The 16,061-nt window shown below is 49.7% G+C and overlaps 1 protein-coding gene across 2 annotated transcripts in view; it reads left to right on the forward strand.

Moving 5' to 3' along the window:
• Window positions 1–16,061, forward strand: part of VSX2 (visual system homeobox 2) — a 305,895-nt gene that overhangs the window by 16,035 nt on the left and 273,799 nt on the right. For both annotated transcript variants that reach the window (XM_069637612.1, XM_069637613.1), the window contains exon 2: window positions 8,595–8,679. In XM_069637612.1, the coding sequence (XP_069493713.1) occupies window positions 8,595–8,679 (85 nt within the window). The remainder of the gene's footprint in view (window positions 1–8,594; window positions 8,680–16,061) is intronic.

A 16,061-nucleotide genomic window follows, 5' to 3' on the forward strand; every position in this document is an offset into this window, starting at 1 on the left:
TGTGTGTGAAGGAAGCTTGCCCAGCTGCTGCCCCTGCAGTGCAATAGCTATTTCGGTCGTGAAGTATCCCTACACTGCTGCTGCCCCTGGGTTACCTGGCGTGTGTGTGAAGGAAGCTTGCCCAGCTGCTGGCACTGCTGTGCAATAGCTATTTCGGGCGTGAAGTATCCCTACACTGCTGCTGCCCCTGGGTTACCTGGCGTGTGTGTGAAGGAAGCTTGCCCAGCTGCTGCCCCTGCAGTGCAATAGCTATTTCGGGCGTGAAGTATCCCTACACTGCTGCTGCCCCTGGGTTACCTGGCGTGTGTGTGAAGGAAGCTTGCCCAGCTGCTGCCCCTGCAGTGCAATAGCTATTTCGGGCGTGAAGTATCCCTACACTGCTGCTGCCCCTGGGTTACCTGGCGTGTGTGTGAAGGAAGCTTGCCCAGCTGCTGCCACTGCAGTACCTGGTCTGTGGGCAGGGATTAGCTGGTCTACAGTGAACTCTGGAGATGTCCCTATTGGCCTCTCCACCCGGGCCGCCTCTTTTGTGTGGTTGCTTATTTTATTTCCAAATGTTCCTATTGGAAACGGGTTGAGTTTGCTCAAAATGTGTAATATGGAGCCACTTCGAAAATTATTTCCATTCCAGGGCCTCTTTTGGTTCCCAGTCCACCCCGGGCACGACCCCTTTTAAATATAACGATAAAATATATGCACGTAAAAGAAACGCGTTCCACAAATCGAAGCGTTAAAAGTGTTTAAGGATTACTTCTATACGGCGAGTTTTGGAAACGCGACATAAACTACGAATTTCACGGGAGGCGGCGATTACATCTAAGATCTTCTCCCAAAACAACATTAACTGCACTATTAAAAAAGAACGGGCATGTTGTCACGCAATAATGCCCGGGCGTTAATGGATAAAGACCGAGGTGGGAGGCGCCCCAGTAGCGGATAGGAAGCGCTTCCGGGGAAGTCTCTGGGAATGCCGGAAAGGGACCCCCGGCTCGACCGATCCGGGAATAAGATGCGATGAGAGAAGACCATTCATTATTCGGGTTCTTATGCATATTCCCCCCGCTTCTAAGAGCTCTGCTATAGAGCGGTTATTGCGCCATGGTTCTCGCACCCGACTCCTCGACCTTGGAAAGATGCTGGCCTCCTGCAGTGGGAGTCTAACCTGCGAAGAGCAGACGCCGCTTCTCGGTGCCCGGGACTTTACTCGCAAGCTAACCCCCCACCTCCCTCTTTCGTTGTCCCGCCCCCAGAAAAGATATGCCTAGTAGGGAGACCACCAGCAGAGGCAGCGAAAGTGGAAGAGCAGGTGGCAGGGATAGCTGTAGGCGCAGGAAATGAGGACGGAGGAAAAACTGCAGGAAGCACGAAACTAATCTGCAGAGGCGACCAGCAGCAGGGGGTGTAGTGAAACGGCAGGGACAGAGCGAAGCCAGAGAAACTGCAGCAGGGGCCGAGAGTGTAGACACGGGCAGTACGGCCCGGCAGCATCGCCTGGCACAACAGGGGCCCAAGGCGGGAACATAGTGAAACTGCAGGAACGGGCAGAAACCGCAGGAGTAGCTGAGGCAGGCGCCGGGAACTGAGAGAAACTGTAACACTGGGGATGGGGACACCGGCTTCACCGGCTTCAGGAAGAATACTCACTCAGAAACATGGCCAGGTGGAATTAACAGAGGCAGTCTGCAGGAACAGGGGGGAGCTGCAGGAACAAGCATATGCAGCAGGGAAGAACAACCATCCATGGCGAAACAGACCCAACACGAGACGGCAGGAATAAAGGGAAACTCCAGGGAGACAGGTGGCAGGGACGGAGGTGGTGTGCAGGAGTAGGGTGGCTGCGGGATGTGTGCGGACACTGAAGGAGGACGTGCAGACTGCAGGAACCGAGGTGGTGTGCAGCCGCAGGAGTAGAGTGACTGCAGGAAGATGTGTGTGGGCGCTGCAGGAAGCCAGACAGCAGAAGCAGAGGTGGTGTGAAGGAGTAGAGTGGCTGCAGGCACATGTGTGCGGGCACTGCAGGAGGACGTGCAGACTGCAGGAACCGAGGTGGTGTGCAGCCGCTGGAGTAGAGTGACTGCAGGAAGATGTGTGTGGGCGCTGCAAGAAGACAGACAGCAGAAGCAGAGGTGGTGTGAAGGAGTAGAGTGGCTGCAGGCACCTGTGTGCGGGCACTGCAGGAAGACAGTCTGCAGGAACAGGAGTGGTCTGCAGGATTGTAGTGGCTGCAGGAAGATGTGCGCAGGCACTGCAGGAAACAGGCAGACTGCAGGAACAGCGGTGGTGTGCAGGAGGAGACTGGCTGCAGGAAGATGTGTGCAGGCAGTGCAGGGAGACGGTCTGCAGGGACAGATGTGGTCTGCAGGATTACAGAGGCTGCAGGAAGATGTGTGCAGGCACTGCAGGAAGACAGGCAGCAGGAACAGATGTGGTGTGCAGGAGTAGAGTGGCTGCAGGAAGATGTCTACGGGCACTGCAGGAAGACAGGCAGCAGGAACAGAGGTGGTCTGCAGGATTATAGTGGCTGCAGGAAGGTGTCTGCGAGCACTGCAGGGAGACAGGCAGGCTGCAGGAGCAGAGTGGCAGCAGGAAAGGAGCAGAGTGGCAGTAGGAAGAGCAAGGTTCACCTGTCTGCGCTTCTCCAGCTGCACTCACGCTTGAGTAAAGCAGCTGGCCCGAACAGAAGGGGCCACTCACTGTGCAGCCCGCCCCCTCTCCCTCCCACGTAGAGGGATAGCGGCAGAGCGGGGCCGCTTCTAGACGGGGCGAAACACTAGAATACGCCCCCCGCCGTGCTGCGCTACTGCTGCCCGCCAGGCACCGCACTGCCTCTCTGGGAATTCACGTTCTATCTGAGGCTTTTTGCGTTGTCTAAATGAAGGAGTCTCGCATTTGATGCTTTCCGAAAAGCCTCCTTTGCTGCTGCTTCGTTATCTGTTTTTCCAACAATGTGGCTCTGAATGAATGTGTTGCAAGAGCCAGTAGCTCTCTTCAGCTGGCGAACACAGCGCCCAGAGGCCGTTCCAAGGAAGAATGCACGATGGGCGTGAAATGAAGGGAAAGCGCTGGGCGGTGGCGCCGGCTATATGAAGACAGGTTACGTTAGGTTACGGAGAAGGCCTTGAAACTACTTGAAAGAAAAGTGGGTAGGCTATGAGCTGAACCACTCAAGTTCCTACATGATTTGCGCACCTAGACAAGGTATAACAATACCTGCCAAATGGTGCGAGTACACTAAATGGGGAAGCCTGGCATATGGGGAGAGTAGCCGAGTATGGGAGAACATTACCTAGAACATGGCATGAGTACTTACTTACCTATGTGACCTAATGGGGAGAGTAGCTGAGTATGGGAGAACATTACCTAGACCATGGCATGAGTACTTACCTATGTGACCTAATGGGGAGAGTAGCTGAGTATAGGAGAACATTACCTAGACCATGGCATGAGTACATACCTATGTGACCTAATGGGGAGAGTAGCTGAGTATGGGAGAACATTACCTAGACCATGGCATGAGTACTTACCTATGTGACCTAATGGGGAGAGTAGCTGAGTATGGGAGAACATTACCTAGGCCCTGGCATGAGTACTTACCTATGTGACCTAATGGGGAGAGTAGCTGAGTATGGGAGAACATTACCTAGACCATGGCATGAGTACTTACCTATGTGACCTAATGGGGAGAGTAGCTGAGTATGGGAGAACATTACCTAGACCATGGCATGAGTACTTACTTATGTGACCTAATGGGGAGAGTAGCTGAATATGGGAGAACATTACCTAGACCATGGCATGAGTACTTACCTATGTGACCTAATGGGGGGAGTAGCTGAGTATGGGAGAAAATTACCTAGACCATGGCATGAGTACTTACCTATGTGACCTAATGGGGGGAGTAGCTGAGTATGGGAGAACATTACCTAGACCATGGCATGAGTACTTACCTATGTGACCTAATGGGGAGAGTAGCTGAGTATGGGAGAACATTACCTAGACCATGGCATGAGTACTTACCTATGTGACCTAATGGGGAGAGTAGCTGAGCATGGGAGAACATTGCCTAGACCATGGCATGAGTACTTACCTATGTGACCTAATGGGGAGAGTAGCTGAGCATGGGAGAAAATTGCCTAGACCATGGCATGAGTACTTACCTATGTGACCTAATGGGGAGAGTAGCTGAGCATGGGAGAACATTGCCTAGACCATGGCATGAGTACTTACCTATGTGAGCTAATGGGGAGAGTAGCTTAGCATGGGAGAACATTACCTAGGCCATGGCATGAATACTTACCTATGTGACCTAATGGGGAGAGTAGCTGAGCATGGGAGAGCATTACCTAGACCATGGCATGAGTACTTACCTATGTGACCTAAAGGGGAGAGTAGCTGAGCATGGGATAACATTACCTAGACCATGGCATGAGTACTTACCTATGTGACCTAATGGGTAGAGTAGCTGAGCATGGGAGAACATTACCTAGACCATGGCATGAGTACTTACTTACCTATGTGACCTAATGGGGAGAGTACCTGAGTATGGGAGAACATTACCTAGACAATGGCATGAGTACTTACCTATGTGACCTAATGGGGAGAGTACCTGAGTATGGGAGAACATTACCTAGACCATGGCATGAGTACTTACCTATGTGACCTAATGGGGAGAGTAGCTGAGTATGGGAGAACGTTACCTAGACCATGGCATGAGTACTTACCTATGTGAGCTAATGGGGAGAGTAGCTGAGTATGGGAGAACATTACCTAGACCATGGCATGAGTACTTACCTATGTGACCTAATGGGGAGAGTAGCTGAGTATGGGAGAACATTACCTAGACCATGGCATGAGTACTTACCTATGTGACCTAATGGGGAGAGTAGCTGAGTATGGGAGAACATTACCTAGACCATGGCATGAGTACCTACCTATGTGACCTAATGGGGAGAGTAGCTGAGTATGGGAGAACATTACCTAGACCATGGCATGAGTACTTAGTTACCTATTTGACCTAATGGGGAGAGTACCTGAGTATGGGAGAACATTACCTAGAACATGGCATGAGTACTTACTTACCTATGTGACCTAATGGGGAGAGTAGCTGAGTATGGGAGAACATTACCTAGACAATGGCATGAGTACTTACCTATGTGACCCAATGGGGAGAGTAGCTGAGTATAGGAGAACATTACCTAGACCATGGCATGAGTACTTACCTATGTGACCTAATGGGGAGAGTACCTGAGTATAGGAGAACATTACCTAGACCATGGCATGAGTACTTACCTATGTGACCTAATGGGGAGAGTACCTGAGTATAGGAGAACATTACCTAGACCATGGCATGAGTACTTACCTATGTGACCTAATGGGGAGAGTACCTGAGTATGGGAGAACATTACCTAGACCATGGCATGAGTACTTACCTATGTGACCTAATGGGGAGAGTAGCTGATTATAGGAGAGCATTACCTAGACCATGGCATGAGTACTTACCTATGTGACCTAATGGGGAGAGTAACTGAGTATGGGAGAGCATTACCTAGACCATGGCATGAGTACTTACCTATGTGACCTAATGGGGAGAGTAGCTGAGTATGGGAGAGCATTACCTAGACCATGGCATGAGTACTTACTTATCTATGTGACCTAATGGGGAGAGTACCTGAGTATGGGAGAACATTACCTAGACCATGGCATGAGTACTTACCTATGTGACCTAATGGGGAGAGTACCTGAGTATGGGAGAACATTACCTAGACCATGGCATGAGTACTTACCTATGTGACCTAATGGGGAGAGTACCTGAGTATAGGAAAACATTACCTATACAATGGCATGAATACTTACCTATGTGACCTAATGGGGAGAGTACCTGAGTATCGGAGAATATTATTCAGACAATGGCATGAGTACTTACCTATGTGACCTAATGGGGAGAGTACCTGAGTATAGGAGAACATTACCTAGACAATGGCATGAATACTTACCTATGTGACCTAATGGGGAGAGTACCTGAGTATAGGAGAACATTACCTAGACAATGGCTTGAGTACTTAGCTAAGTGATGGCAACAGCCACCTAATGGGGAAAGTACCTGAGTATAGGAGAACATTACCTAGACAATTGCATGAGTACTTAGCTAAGTGATGGCAACAGCCACCTAATGGGGAGAGTACCTGAGTATAGGAGAACATTACCTAGACAATGGCATGAGTACTTAGCTAAGTGATGGCAACAGCCACCTAATGGGGAGAGTACCTGAGTATAGGAGAACATTACTTAGACAATGGCATGAGTGCTTACCTATGTGACCTAATGGGGAGAGTACCAGAGAATAGGCGAACATTACCTGGAAAATGGCATGAGTACTTAGCTAAGTGATGGCAACAGCCACCTAATGGGGAAAGTACCTGAGTATAGGAGAACATTATCTAGACCATGGCTTGAGTACTTAGCTAAGTGATGGCAACAGCCACCTAATGGGGAAAGTACCTGAGTATAGGAGAACATTACCTAGACAATTGCATGAGTACTTAGCTAAGTGATGGCAACAGCCACTTAATGGGGAGAGTACCTGAGTATAGGAGAACATTACCTAGACAATGGCATGAGTACTTAGCTAAGTGATGGCAACAGCCACCTAATGGGGAGAGTACCTGAGTATAGGAGAACATTACTTAGACAATGGCATGAGTGCTTACCTATGTGACCTAATGGGGAGAGTACCAGAGAATAGGCGAACATTACCTGGAAAATGGCATGAGTACTTAGCTAAGTGATGGCAACAGCCACCTAATGGGGAAAGTACCTGAGTATAGGAGAACATTATCTAGACCATGGCATGAGTGCTTAGCTATGTTATGGCAACAGCCATCCAATGGGGAGAGTACCTGGGCATATAATGTTAACTGCTTGCAAACAGTTGGATGTTGGCTGGGTAGCTCATGTGCAAAGTGTTGGTGTTGGGGATGGGGCAATGCCATGCAACAGGTTCGAAACCTGGGTGGCACTGACTAGGTCATTCGTCATTCTTAGGACGATGAATTGCGTGCCATCGCTGGGCAATAGGAACACCGATTAATAAAGAGCGTAGAAGTGGTCCATCTACATGAATCACATTATAACTACATGATACAAGTACAAAGCCGACATTCTGAAGTGCCCAGTAAATTCTGCTAGCTGCTGCTGTCCAATGGCACAAGCTGGCCACGCGTGTCTATATACCTGGCAATGATGCGTGATGGCAATACCGGTAATAGGCTGTATATGATCATATCCTGGCAAACCCTTTCATATAATGGGAGCTTGGAAAGGCATTGTAACGCCAGGCAAGTGGTAAATGGGCAGGGCGACCTCAATACCTACAGCAGCAGGAAAGAAAACCTCTTCCCCAGACACCTGTCAACACCGTTAGCTTTGTCATTTATTTTTGCTACAATAATTGATTTCTCCCTTTGCAGATCCATTTTTTCTATAGTAAATAAGGCACACACCTCCAAAGGAAGCCATCCCCTTAAGTGCAAACTCCCTAGCCTTCACCCTTCTATGTTTCCATCTCCTGACCCCTTTGCAGCAACAAACATATCGTGTATGCACATTGTTTTTTCCTAAAGAAACCCCAGTGGTGTTCAAATGACGTGGAGGCACTCATTTCATTGCCTGAAAACGTCCCACAAACAAGCAAGTGAACCTAGCCACCTGCTAAAATACCATACATGAATGTCAACCCCCCCACACAACCCCCCCCCATATTATGCTTTCCTTTGGTCATTTACTTTGGTCTTCCACCCCTGGCCCCACCGCCGCCTTCTGCTGGAGGTCTCTGGCTCTTTTCATTAATCCAGCAACAACAAATTGATAACCTGCCCCTATCAGTGCACCATGAACAACCGACCCTCCATTCTGGCATCCCAGTCCTCTGCAGACATCGCCCGCTGGGTACGCGTGATTAGTTGCCCAAAGTGATGCTCATTTGGAAGATGGAGCCTTTTAAAACAACTCTCAGCAGAGTATTAAGCCATTGGCAGCAACATGGGTGCAAAATGATATGATATAGCATGTATAACGCGCCTGTACACGAGTACACATGGATGTGGGCAAGGCGGCCAGCTGTGCCTACGGCTGTGCAGTGCTCAGCTGTGAAATGCACCGGCTCCCTGCTCTCCCAGGTGGGAGATTAACAGGCTTCCGGCTGCGCTCCTTGCCCCCAACTGTGCTCCAGGCAGTGCCCCGGTTTGCCCAGCCCTAGAGACGGCCGTGCGGTGGAGACATGCAAAGCAGTGTGGCCCAATCGACCGTCCGCACTGGGATGACTCCCAACACCACTGCGCGAGCACTGCTCAATGCCAGGAGAAGCGCGGGCACAATGCTACCCACCCTCACTAACGGGCGCCCACATCGCACATGGAACATGCTGTGTTATTGCTGGTCAGGCATGTGGATGCGATATGGCGTCTGGGATGCTCTCTGTGTTCATTGCAGCGAAACAAGAGGGGGTCATGTGAGCATGGAATTCGGGGGCAGGCGATGGTGATGTGTCTATTTTGTGTCTGCTGACCCCCACAAACAACGTGTGCTTCTTGCCCCTACAGATTCAGAGGATGTTTCTTCAAGTGACCGAAAGATGTCCAAATCCTCCCTAAATCAAAGCAAGAAGCGGAAGAAGCGGCGGCACAGGTGAGACCACCCTCTCTACCTCTTTTATATTTCAACCCCCAACAGGAGCCGCGGATCGCCTGCCCTGGTGGAGGCAGCTCTGCCAGCTATCCATAATGCACCTATCTGATCCACAACTCACTCCTCCTATCTGCAACTCGCCCATCAACCTATCACCAACTCACGCGTCCCGCCAAGAAGTCATCCATCTTGTCACCAAGTCACGCGTCCCGTCAATAAATCATCCCTGTCACCAAGTCCCAACTCACCCTTCCTATCACCCACTCACCCATCCCATCACCAACTCATGCGTCCCGTCAAGAAGTCATCCATCCTACCACCAAGCCCCAACTCACTCCTCCTATCACCAACTCACCCAACCTATCACCAACTCATGCGTCCTGCCAAGAAGTCATCCATCCTCCCACCAAGCCCCAACTCACTCTTCCTATCCCCAACTCACACGCCCTATCACCAACTCATGCGTCCTGCCAAGAAGTCATCCATCTTGTCACCAAGTCACGTGTCCTGTCAAGAAATCATCCCCGTCACCAAGTCCAACTCACCCTTCCTATCACCCACTCACCCATCCCATCACCAACTCATGCGTCCCGTCAAGAAGTCATCCATCCTACCACCAAGCCCCAACTCACTCCTCCTATCACCAACTCACCCATCCTATCACCAACTCATGCGTCCTGCCAAGAAGTCATCCATCCTCCCACCAAGCCCCAACTCACCCTTCCTATCACCAACTCACCCATCCCCTCATCAACTCACACGTCCCCGTCAAGAAGTCATCCACCCCGCTACCAAGCCCCAACTCACTCCTCCTATCCCCAACTCACCCATCCTATCACCAACTGAACCATTCCTATCACCAACTCACGCGTCCCGTCAAGAAGTCATCCATCCCGTCACCAACTCACCCATCCTATCTCCAACTCATGCGTCCCGCCAAGAAGTCATCCATCTTGTCACCAAGTCACGTGTCCTGCCAAGAAATCATCCCCGTCACCAAGTCCCAACTCACCCTTCCTATCACCAACTCACCCATCCCCTCACCAACTCACGCGTCCCTGTCAAGAAGTCATCCACCCCACTACCAAGCCCCAACTCACTCCTCCTATCCCCAACTCGCCCATCCTATCACCAACTCAACCATCACATACCCATATCAACAGAAAGGGTTGAAAGGCCCTGACGCCACCTCGGACTTCGAGCCAGTCATGCCAGACACACCCACTCTGTCCCACACTCATCCACGCTGCCCCAGATTCATCCCACTCTGCTCCAGGTGCGCCCACCCTTCCGCCAGTCTGCGAGCTGTAAGCTTCTTTTCACCAACGCACTCACAAGTTAAGGTAGGATTTGTGAAGCCCTACGATTCATATAATTAAGAATTACGGATTTTCAATTAACTGGAATGCTTAATACAAGTAATGCAAACACAAGTTTTCTTTTATTGCAGTTTTGTAGCTCTCCAAATCATAAGTTGTTTCAAAGAATTGGTAGGGAGGATAGGAACAGAACAGTAAGGGGGTGAAGTTCGGCACAAAGTGGTAAACATCCAGGATTGGTAATATCTGAAATCACAACAAAGATCAAGGGAAAATCAAGGCAGTAAGGTCACATTTGGCAAGGACCTGGGGAAAAGTGTGATGACACAGAATCAGGGTGGTCCAGGTGGCCGGGGGATCATGTTCCGCTCCTCATATCTCAGTGTCGGGGAATGCTTTTTTGAATAGATGGTTCTTAGGAGCCTGTTTAAACCTGGGTGGTGCTAATGAGCCCTTATATTGGCGGAAAGAGAGCTACTGAAGTGTTGGAAAGCAACTATGAAACCCTCCTGCACAGTTGAATTTAGAAGTGTACCTAATAGTCTAATATCATCTATGTAAAGTTGAATCTAGAAGTGTGCCTAAAAGCATCTATATAAGCATCCCTAATATCCTATCTGTACAAAACTCAAATTTAGAAGTGGGCCTAATAGCGCCCCTTGCTCGAATCTAGAAGTGTGCCTAATAGCCTGCCCCCAATTAGAATTTAGAACTACAATTAGAAAGCCCTCCTAAACTGCACTTAAAAGTCCACCTAAACCATACCTGTGGTGTTTCTGCATTCAATTTCACCTTAATAGCTTTCCTGTATTCCAGCTTACTAGAAGAAACCCTACCCAACAGCGTAACTGTGCTGTAGTTGCAACTAAATAGGCCGCCTAATCAACATATCCTAAGGTCTAGCTACACTTCAAAACGGCCTAATATCTGCAGCCTAGTACAACTAATACACCAAAACCTAGAATAAGTGAATAATAACACCCTGCTTAGTGGAACCATGAAACCAAGACTAATCTCACCCAGTGATATAGCCGAACTTATAAAGTTCAATAAAGTGTATGTTGCACCTGAAACTACACCTAACAGCGGTACACCCACTCCACCAGGGCTTGCCGGAAACGACCACCGTGGACCGCCTCCACTCTCTGGTCTGCCTCGCCTCCCGCCCCCCACTTCCCAAATCATCCCACCCTCCTTCGCATCCCGTACCCTTCCCCTTTCCAAACACCAAGCCAGAGGCGCACAATGGCGAGCCAACCACCGACCAGCCTATGCTGATCATGCCCGCTCCCCTCACTATCACACCGGGCACACCCCACCCTACAATCAACCATCCCAGCCTTTCCCACAAAACCCCACCATCTTCCCCCAGACCACACCCTTTCCCCTCCCTAAAAACTGCACACCTAGCCCTAGCAAGAACAGAAGCCTCATCCCTCTCCCCCTCTAACTCCCCTACCCTCTCTCATAGGCCAATCGCAACAAAGACACGAAAGAGGAAACGTACCTGGTCCCCCTCAATCTCTCAGCACTCCTCGCCTCCCCTATCTCGGCCCACCACCTCTTTCCCCCAATCACCACCTTCCCCCGCCTTTCACCCTCCCTGAAACCCCTCTCCCTCGTTTTCTCACCAACTGCAACTGAAACTCCTAACCTCCCACACCCTACCTTCAATTCCCCCGGGCCAAACCCATTCATCCTAACACACGCATCCACCCACTCCCACCCGAAACCTGCCAACTTTTCTGCTCGCCCACTTTTCCCATCGATCATCAATCACCCTACCCCTCTTCCTCTCCAGTTTCCACTCTCCCCCAGCCCCTTCCACTCCACCTCCGACACCAACCTCACCTACCCAAGTGAACTGCATCCTATTTAATGCCCGATCTATAGCAAAAAACAGACACTGCAGCTTTGACCTCATCGCCTCTAACAAACCAGAACTGGTTTTCATCACCGAAACTTGGTTTCTGACGACTTCGCCCCAATCGCCAATGAAGCCTTCCCCCCTGACTACTCCCTCATCCCATTGAACCATCCCTCTAAAGATGGGGGAATAGCATTCGTCTTCAAGTCTCACTTCCATGCCTCAATCATCGACAACCAACCTTCCATTCCTTCCTGCGAATCACTCCTTGTTAAACTATCCCTCTCCCTGTCGTTCTCACACAGCTTCCTAATAAACTCCAGACCCCCTGGCTACGATAGACAATTCTCAAAAAACCTCAGCGACTCTATTGCCACCCTTCAACTAAACCATCCCAACCTCACCCTCCTTGGAGACTTCAACATATGGCTCGACATCCCCACCAACCCTATGGCACACTCTTGGTTGACGGTCTAGACGCAATAAACCTCCAACCCCACATAAACGGCCCGACTCACTATAAAGGACACACTCTTGATGCCATCTTTACCTCCCACAACCGGATACATCTCAACCGCCCCACCCCTATCATCTGGTTCGATCACTTCATTGTTTCTTTCGCCATTCGCTCTCCCGACTCCCTTCCCGTACTCGAATCTGAACCTCCGTAGCCACGCAAATGCTGGAAAAAACTAATAATCGTTCCTGACCTAGCCGACACACTCCTCCAGTCTCCACCACCTACCCGCCAACTCAATAAACAACTAACCCCCGATGCCTTTGACTCATGGCTCAACACGTTACTAATGCGGCTCACACCCTCTTGCAAACCATCAGCCCGTCGTGGCCTGTTCCCTAGATGGTTCACACCTCAGTTGAAGAACACTAAACAACTATATAAATACCTAGAACACGAATGGCAGAAAGACAAAATACAGGAGAGCAGAGCCACTTTAGCCAGACACCTTCATCAGTACAAGGCCGAAATCCGGAAAACAAAAAAAAGCCCACTACAACTCCCGAATCCTAAGCTACAAAAACCCCAGCAAAGAACTTCACAAAATCATCTCTGAATTCACCAAACCGGCATGCACTACGACCGTCCCGACCCCCTCAAAATCACTGTGCGACTCTCTCTCTCTCCACTTTTAAGCCACGGCTCTCAAAAGAACAAATGTTCTAACCACCAAACTTGCTCTCTTACATCCAGCAGGCAACATTCCCCGGCATACCGGCCAACCCACCGCCTGCGACCATTACGCAACCAACGTTCGAATCCTTTAGTCCAATATCACCAGATCAATTTCTCAAACTTCTATCTGCCCGCAAACCATCTGGCTCTCTGCAAGACCCTTGTCCAGCCACAACCCTCAAAGAAATTTTCGCTTCCACCTGCCCAGGAGAACACGCAAGATCCATCATAAATGACTCCCTTTTCTCTGGTATCTTTCCAGTCGCATTCAAAACGGTTCATGCCAAACCTCTAATAAAAGAATCTTGCCTCGACCCTCTCGAGCCCAAAAACTACCGCCCCATCTCAAACACCAGGTTCCTTGCCAAACTCATTGACCAAACCGCCTACTCCCAACCAAATACCTTTGTCGAAGCCAACAAACTCCTAGACCCCACACAATCAGGTTTCAGAGCCCGTCACAGAACTGAAACCACCCTGACCTCAATCTGGGATGACCTTAAAATGACGGCAGACTCTGCGGGATGCGCCGCATTAATCCTTCTTGACCTATCCGCTGCCTTCGACACAATCAATCACTCAATCCTCCTTGACCGTCTCCATTCCCTAGGAATTCGTGGAACCGCTCTTAAATGGATAGCTTCATTCCTCAAAGATAGGTACCAAATAACAATACTTTCCACCTATTCCTCCCAAGCCCGACTAGTCGACACGGGAGTCCCACAAGGAGCATGCCTATCTGCCCTCCTGTTCAATCTCTACTTGATCACCCTCCCACCAATAATTCGTTCACACAACATCCTGCCGACCTGACCTTGCCTCCTGCCTCCTTGACATAGAGCTCTGGATGACCCGAAGCCACCTCTTGTTAAACCCCTCCAAAACTGAATTCATGGTATGTGGCAACTCCGAACTTCTTCTAAACCCACTACCCTGGCCATCCGCCATGGGCAACTCACCGACCCCCTCTAACTCAGTGAAAAACCTTGGATGCACCCTCAACTCTGACCTAACACTCTCGCGCCAAGTCAACAACGTCTCAAAGTCCTGCCACTACCACCTTAAAACCCTTAGGCGCATCTTTCCATATCTCTCCTTTCCCAACAGATTCTCCGCTGTCCAATCAATTGTTATATCAAGACTGGACTACGCAAACCCCCTGTACCTCGGAGTCCACACGTACCAACTGAATAAACTTCAAAGGGCACAAAACGCTGCAGCCAAACTGCTACTTGCACTCAGCCCAAGAGATCACATCTCCCAGCCCTTAAGACTCTGCACTGGCTTCCAGTGGCCCGAAGGGTGACTTTCAAAACCTTATGCATCTCCCATCGAGCGTTGCATAAAACCGGACCTCAATATCTTCAAGACAAGCTAAAACCCTACCACCCTCCACGCACTCTTAAGATCAAGCTCAGCCGGCCTACTAGTCATACCTAAAACAAACTCAGTCAGGTTAGTCGTATCATCATTCTCAGCCTTGGCCCCCACGCTGTGGAACTCTCTCCCACCTCACATTCACCTAACTGAAGATCTAATGGCTTTCCGCAAACTACTGAAAACCTGGCTCTTCCCCTAAAACCAACCCGTACGCAAACTTACCCAAACAGAAGAACAGCATCTCAAATTACACCAATCCAATAAACTACTATATGCGAGATATTAACATCTAAAAACTGATATAAAATAAACAGACAAACAGAATATGACTAGTAAAGTAGATCAAAGCAGTGAAGTGAATTATAAGAATAAATCGTACAAAAATAGTAACGAGATTTAAATTAATGAAATGGATGTATTGCATGATGAATGAACAAAGTGAATGGAGTAGATGAAATCGTTGCAATGGATGAAACGTGTGGAATGGATGAATGCGCTGAGCGGATGAATGCGTTAAGCAGATGAGTGTGTAGATCGGATGAGTGTGTAGATTGGATGAGTGTATAAAACGGATGAGTATGTTGAGTGGTTGAATGTGTAGAGCCGACCAGTGTGTAGAGCGGATGAGTGCATAAGTACAGAGAAGTGTGTAGAAATCAGGAGTGCGTAGACCAAATGAATGTGCAGAATGGATGAGTTTAGAGCTGATGAGGGTGTAGAGCGGATGAATACGGAAGTGTGGAAGAATATGTAGAACGCTGGAGCAGATGAACCTGCAGACCGGATGAGTGTATAGAGCGGATGTCTGCGTATGAGCAAACAACTTTGTAGAGCTGACGAATGCATATAGCAGATGAACACGTGGAAAGAACGAGTGCGGGGAGCGGATGAGTGCGGGGAGCGGATGAGTGCGTGGAGCGTGATGAGTGCAGGGAGCGTGATGGGTGAGCAGAGCGTGATGGGTGACCAGAGCGGAAGAGTGCGCAGAGCGGAAGAGTGCGCAGAGCGGAGGAGTGTGTAAGAATGGAGGAGTGTGTAGAGCAGATGTTTGCGTAGAACAGACTAGTGGGTAGAGCCGACGAGTGTATGGAGCAGACGAGTGCGTATATGGAGCAGACGAGTGCGTATAAGCAAATTAGTGCGTAAGAAAGGAGGGGTGCGTAAGAGCGAGTGAGTGCGTAGAGCGAGTGAGTGCCTAGAGCAGACGAGTTCCTAGAACGGACGTGTGCCTAGAGCGGATGAGTTGCGTTGAGCAGATGAGTTGCATAGAGCGGATGAGTGCTTAGAGCAGATGAGTTGCCTAGAGCGGATGAGTTGCGTAGAGCGAATGAGTTGTGTAGAGCGGATGAGTGCGTAGAACGGATGAGTGCCTAGAACGAATGAGTGTCTAGAGCAAAAGAATGCATAGAGCGGATGATTGCGTAGAGCGGATGAGTACGTAGAGTCGCTGAATGCGTAGAGCGGATGGAACAGGTGACGTATGTGGATGGAACGGGTGACGTATGTGGATGAAACAGGTGACATATATGGATGGAACGGGCGGCGTATGTGGATGGAACAAGCGGCGTATGTGGATGAAACGGGTGATGTATGTGGATGGAACGTGGGAAAAATATGGATGGAA

Source organism: Ambystoma mexicanum, chromosome 14 (assembly GCF_040938575.1).
Source record: "Ambystoma mexicanum isolate Mex_15411 chromosome 14, UKY_AmexF1_1, whole genome shotgun sequence".
Taxonomy (NCBI): Eukaryota; Metazoa; Chordata; class Amphibia; order Caudata; family Ambystomatidae; genus Ambystoma; species Ambystoma mexicanum.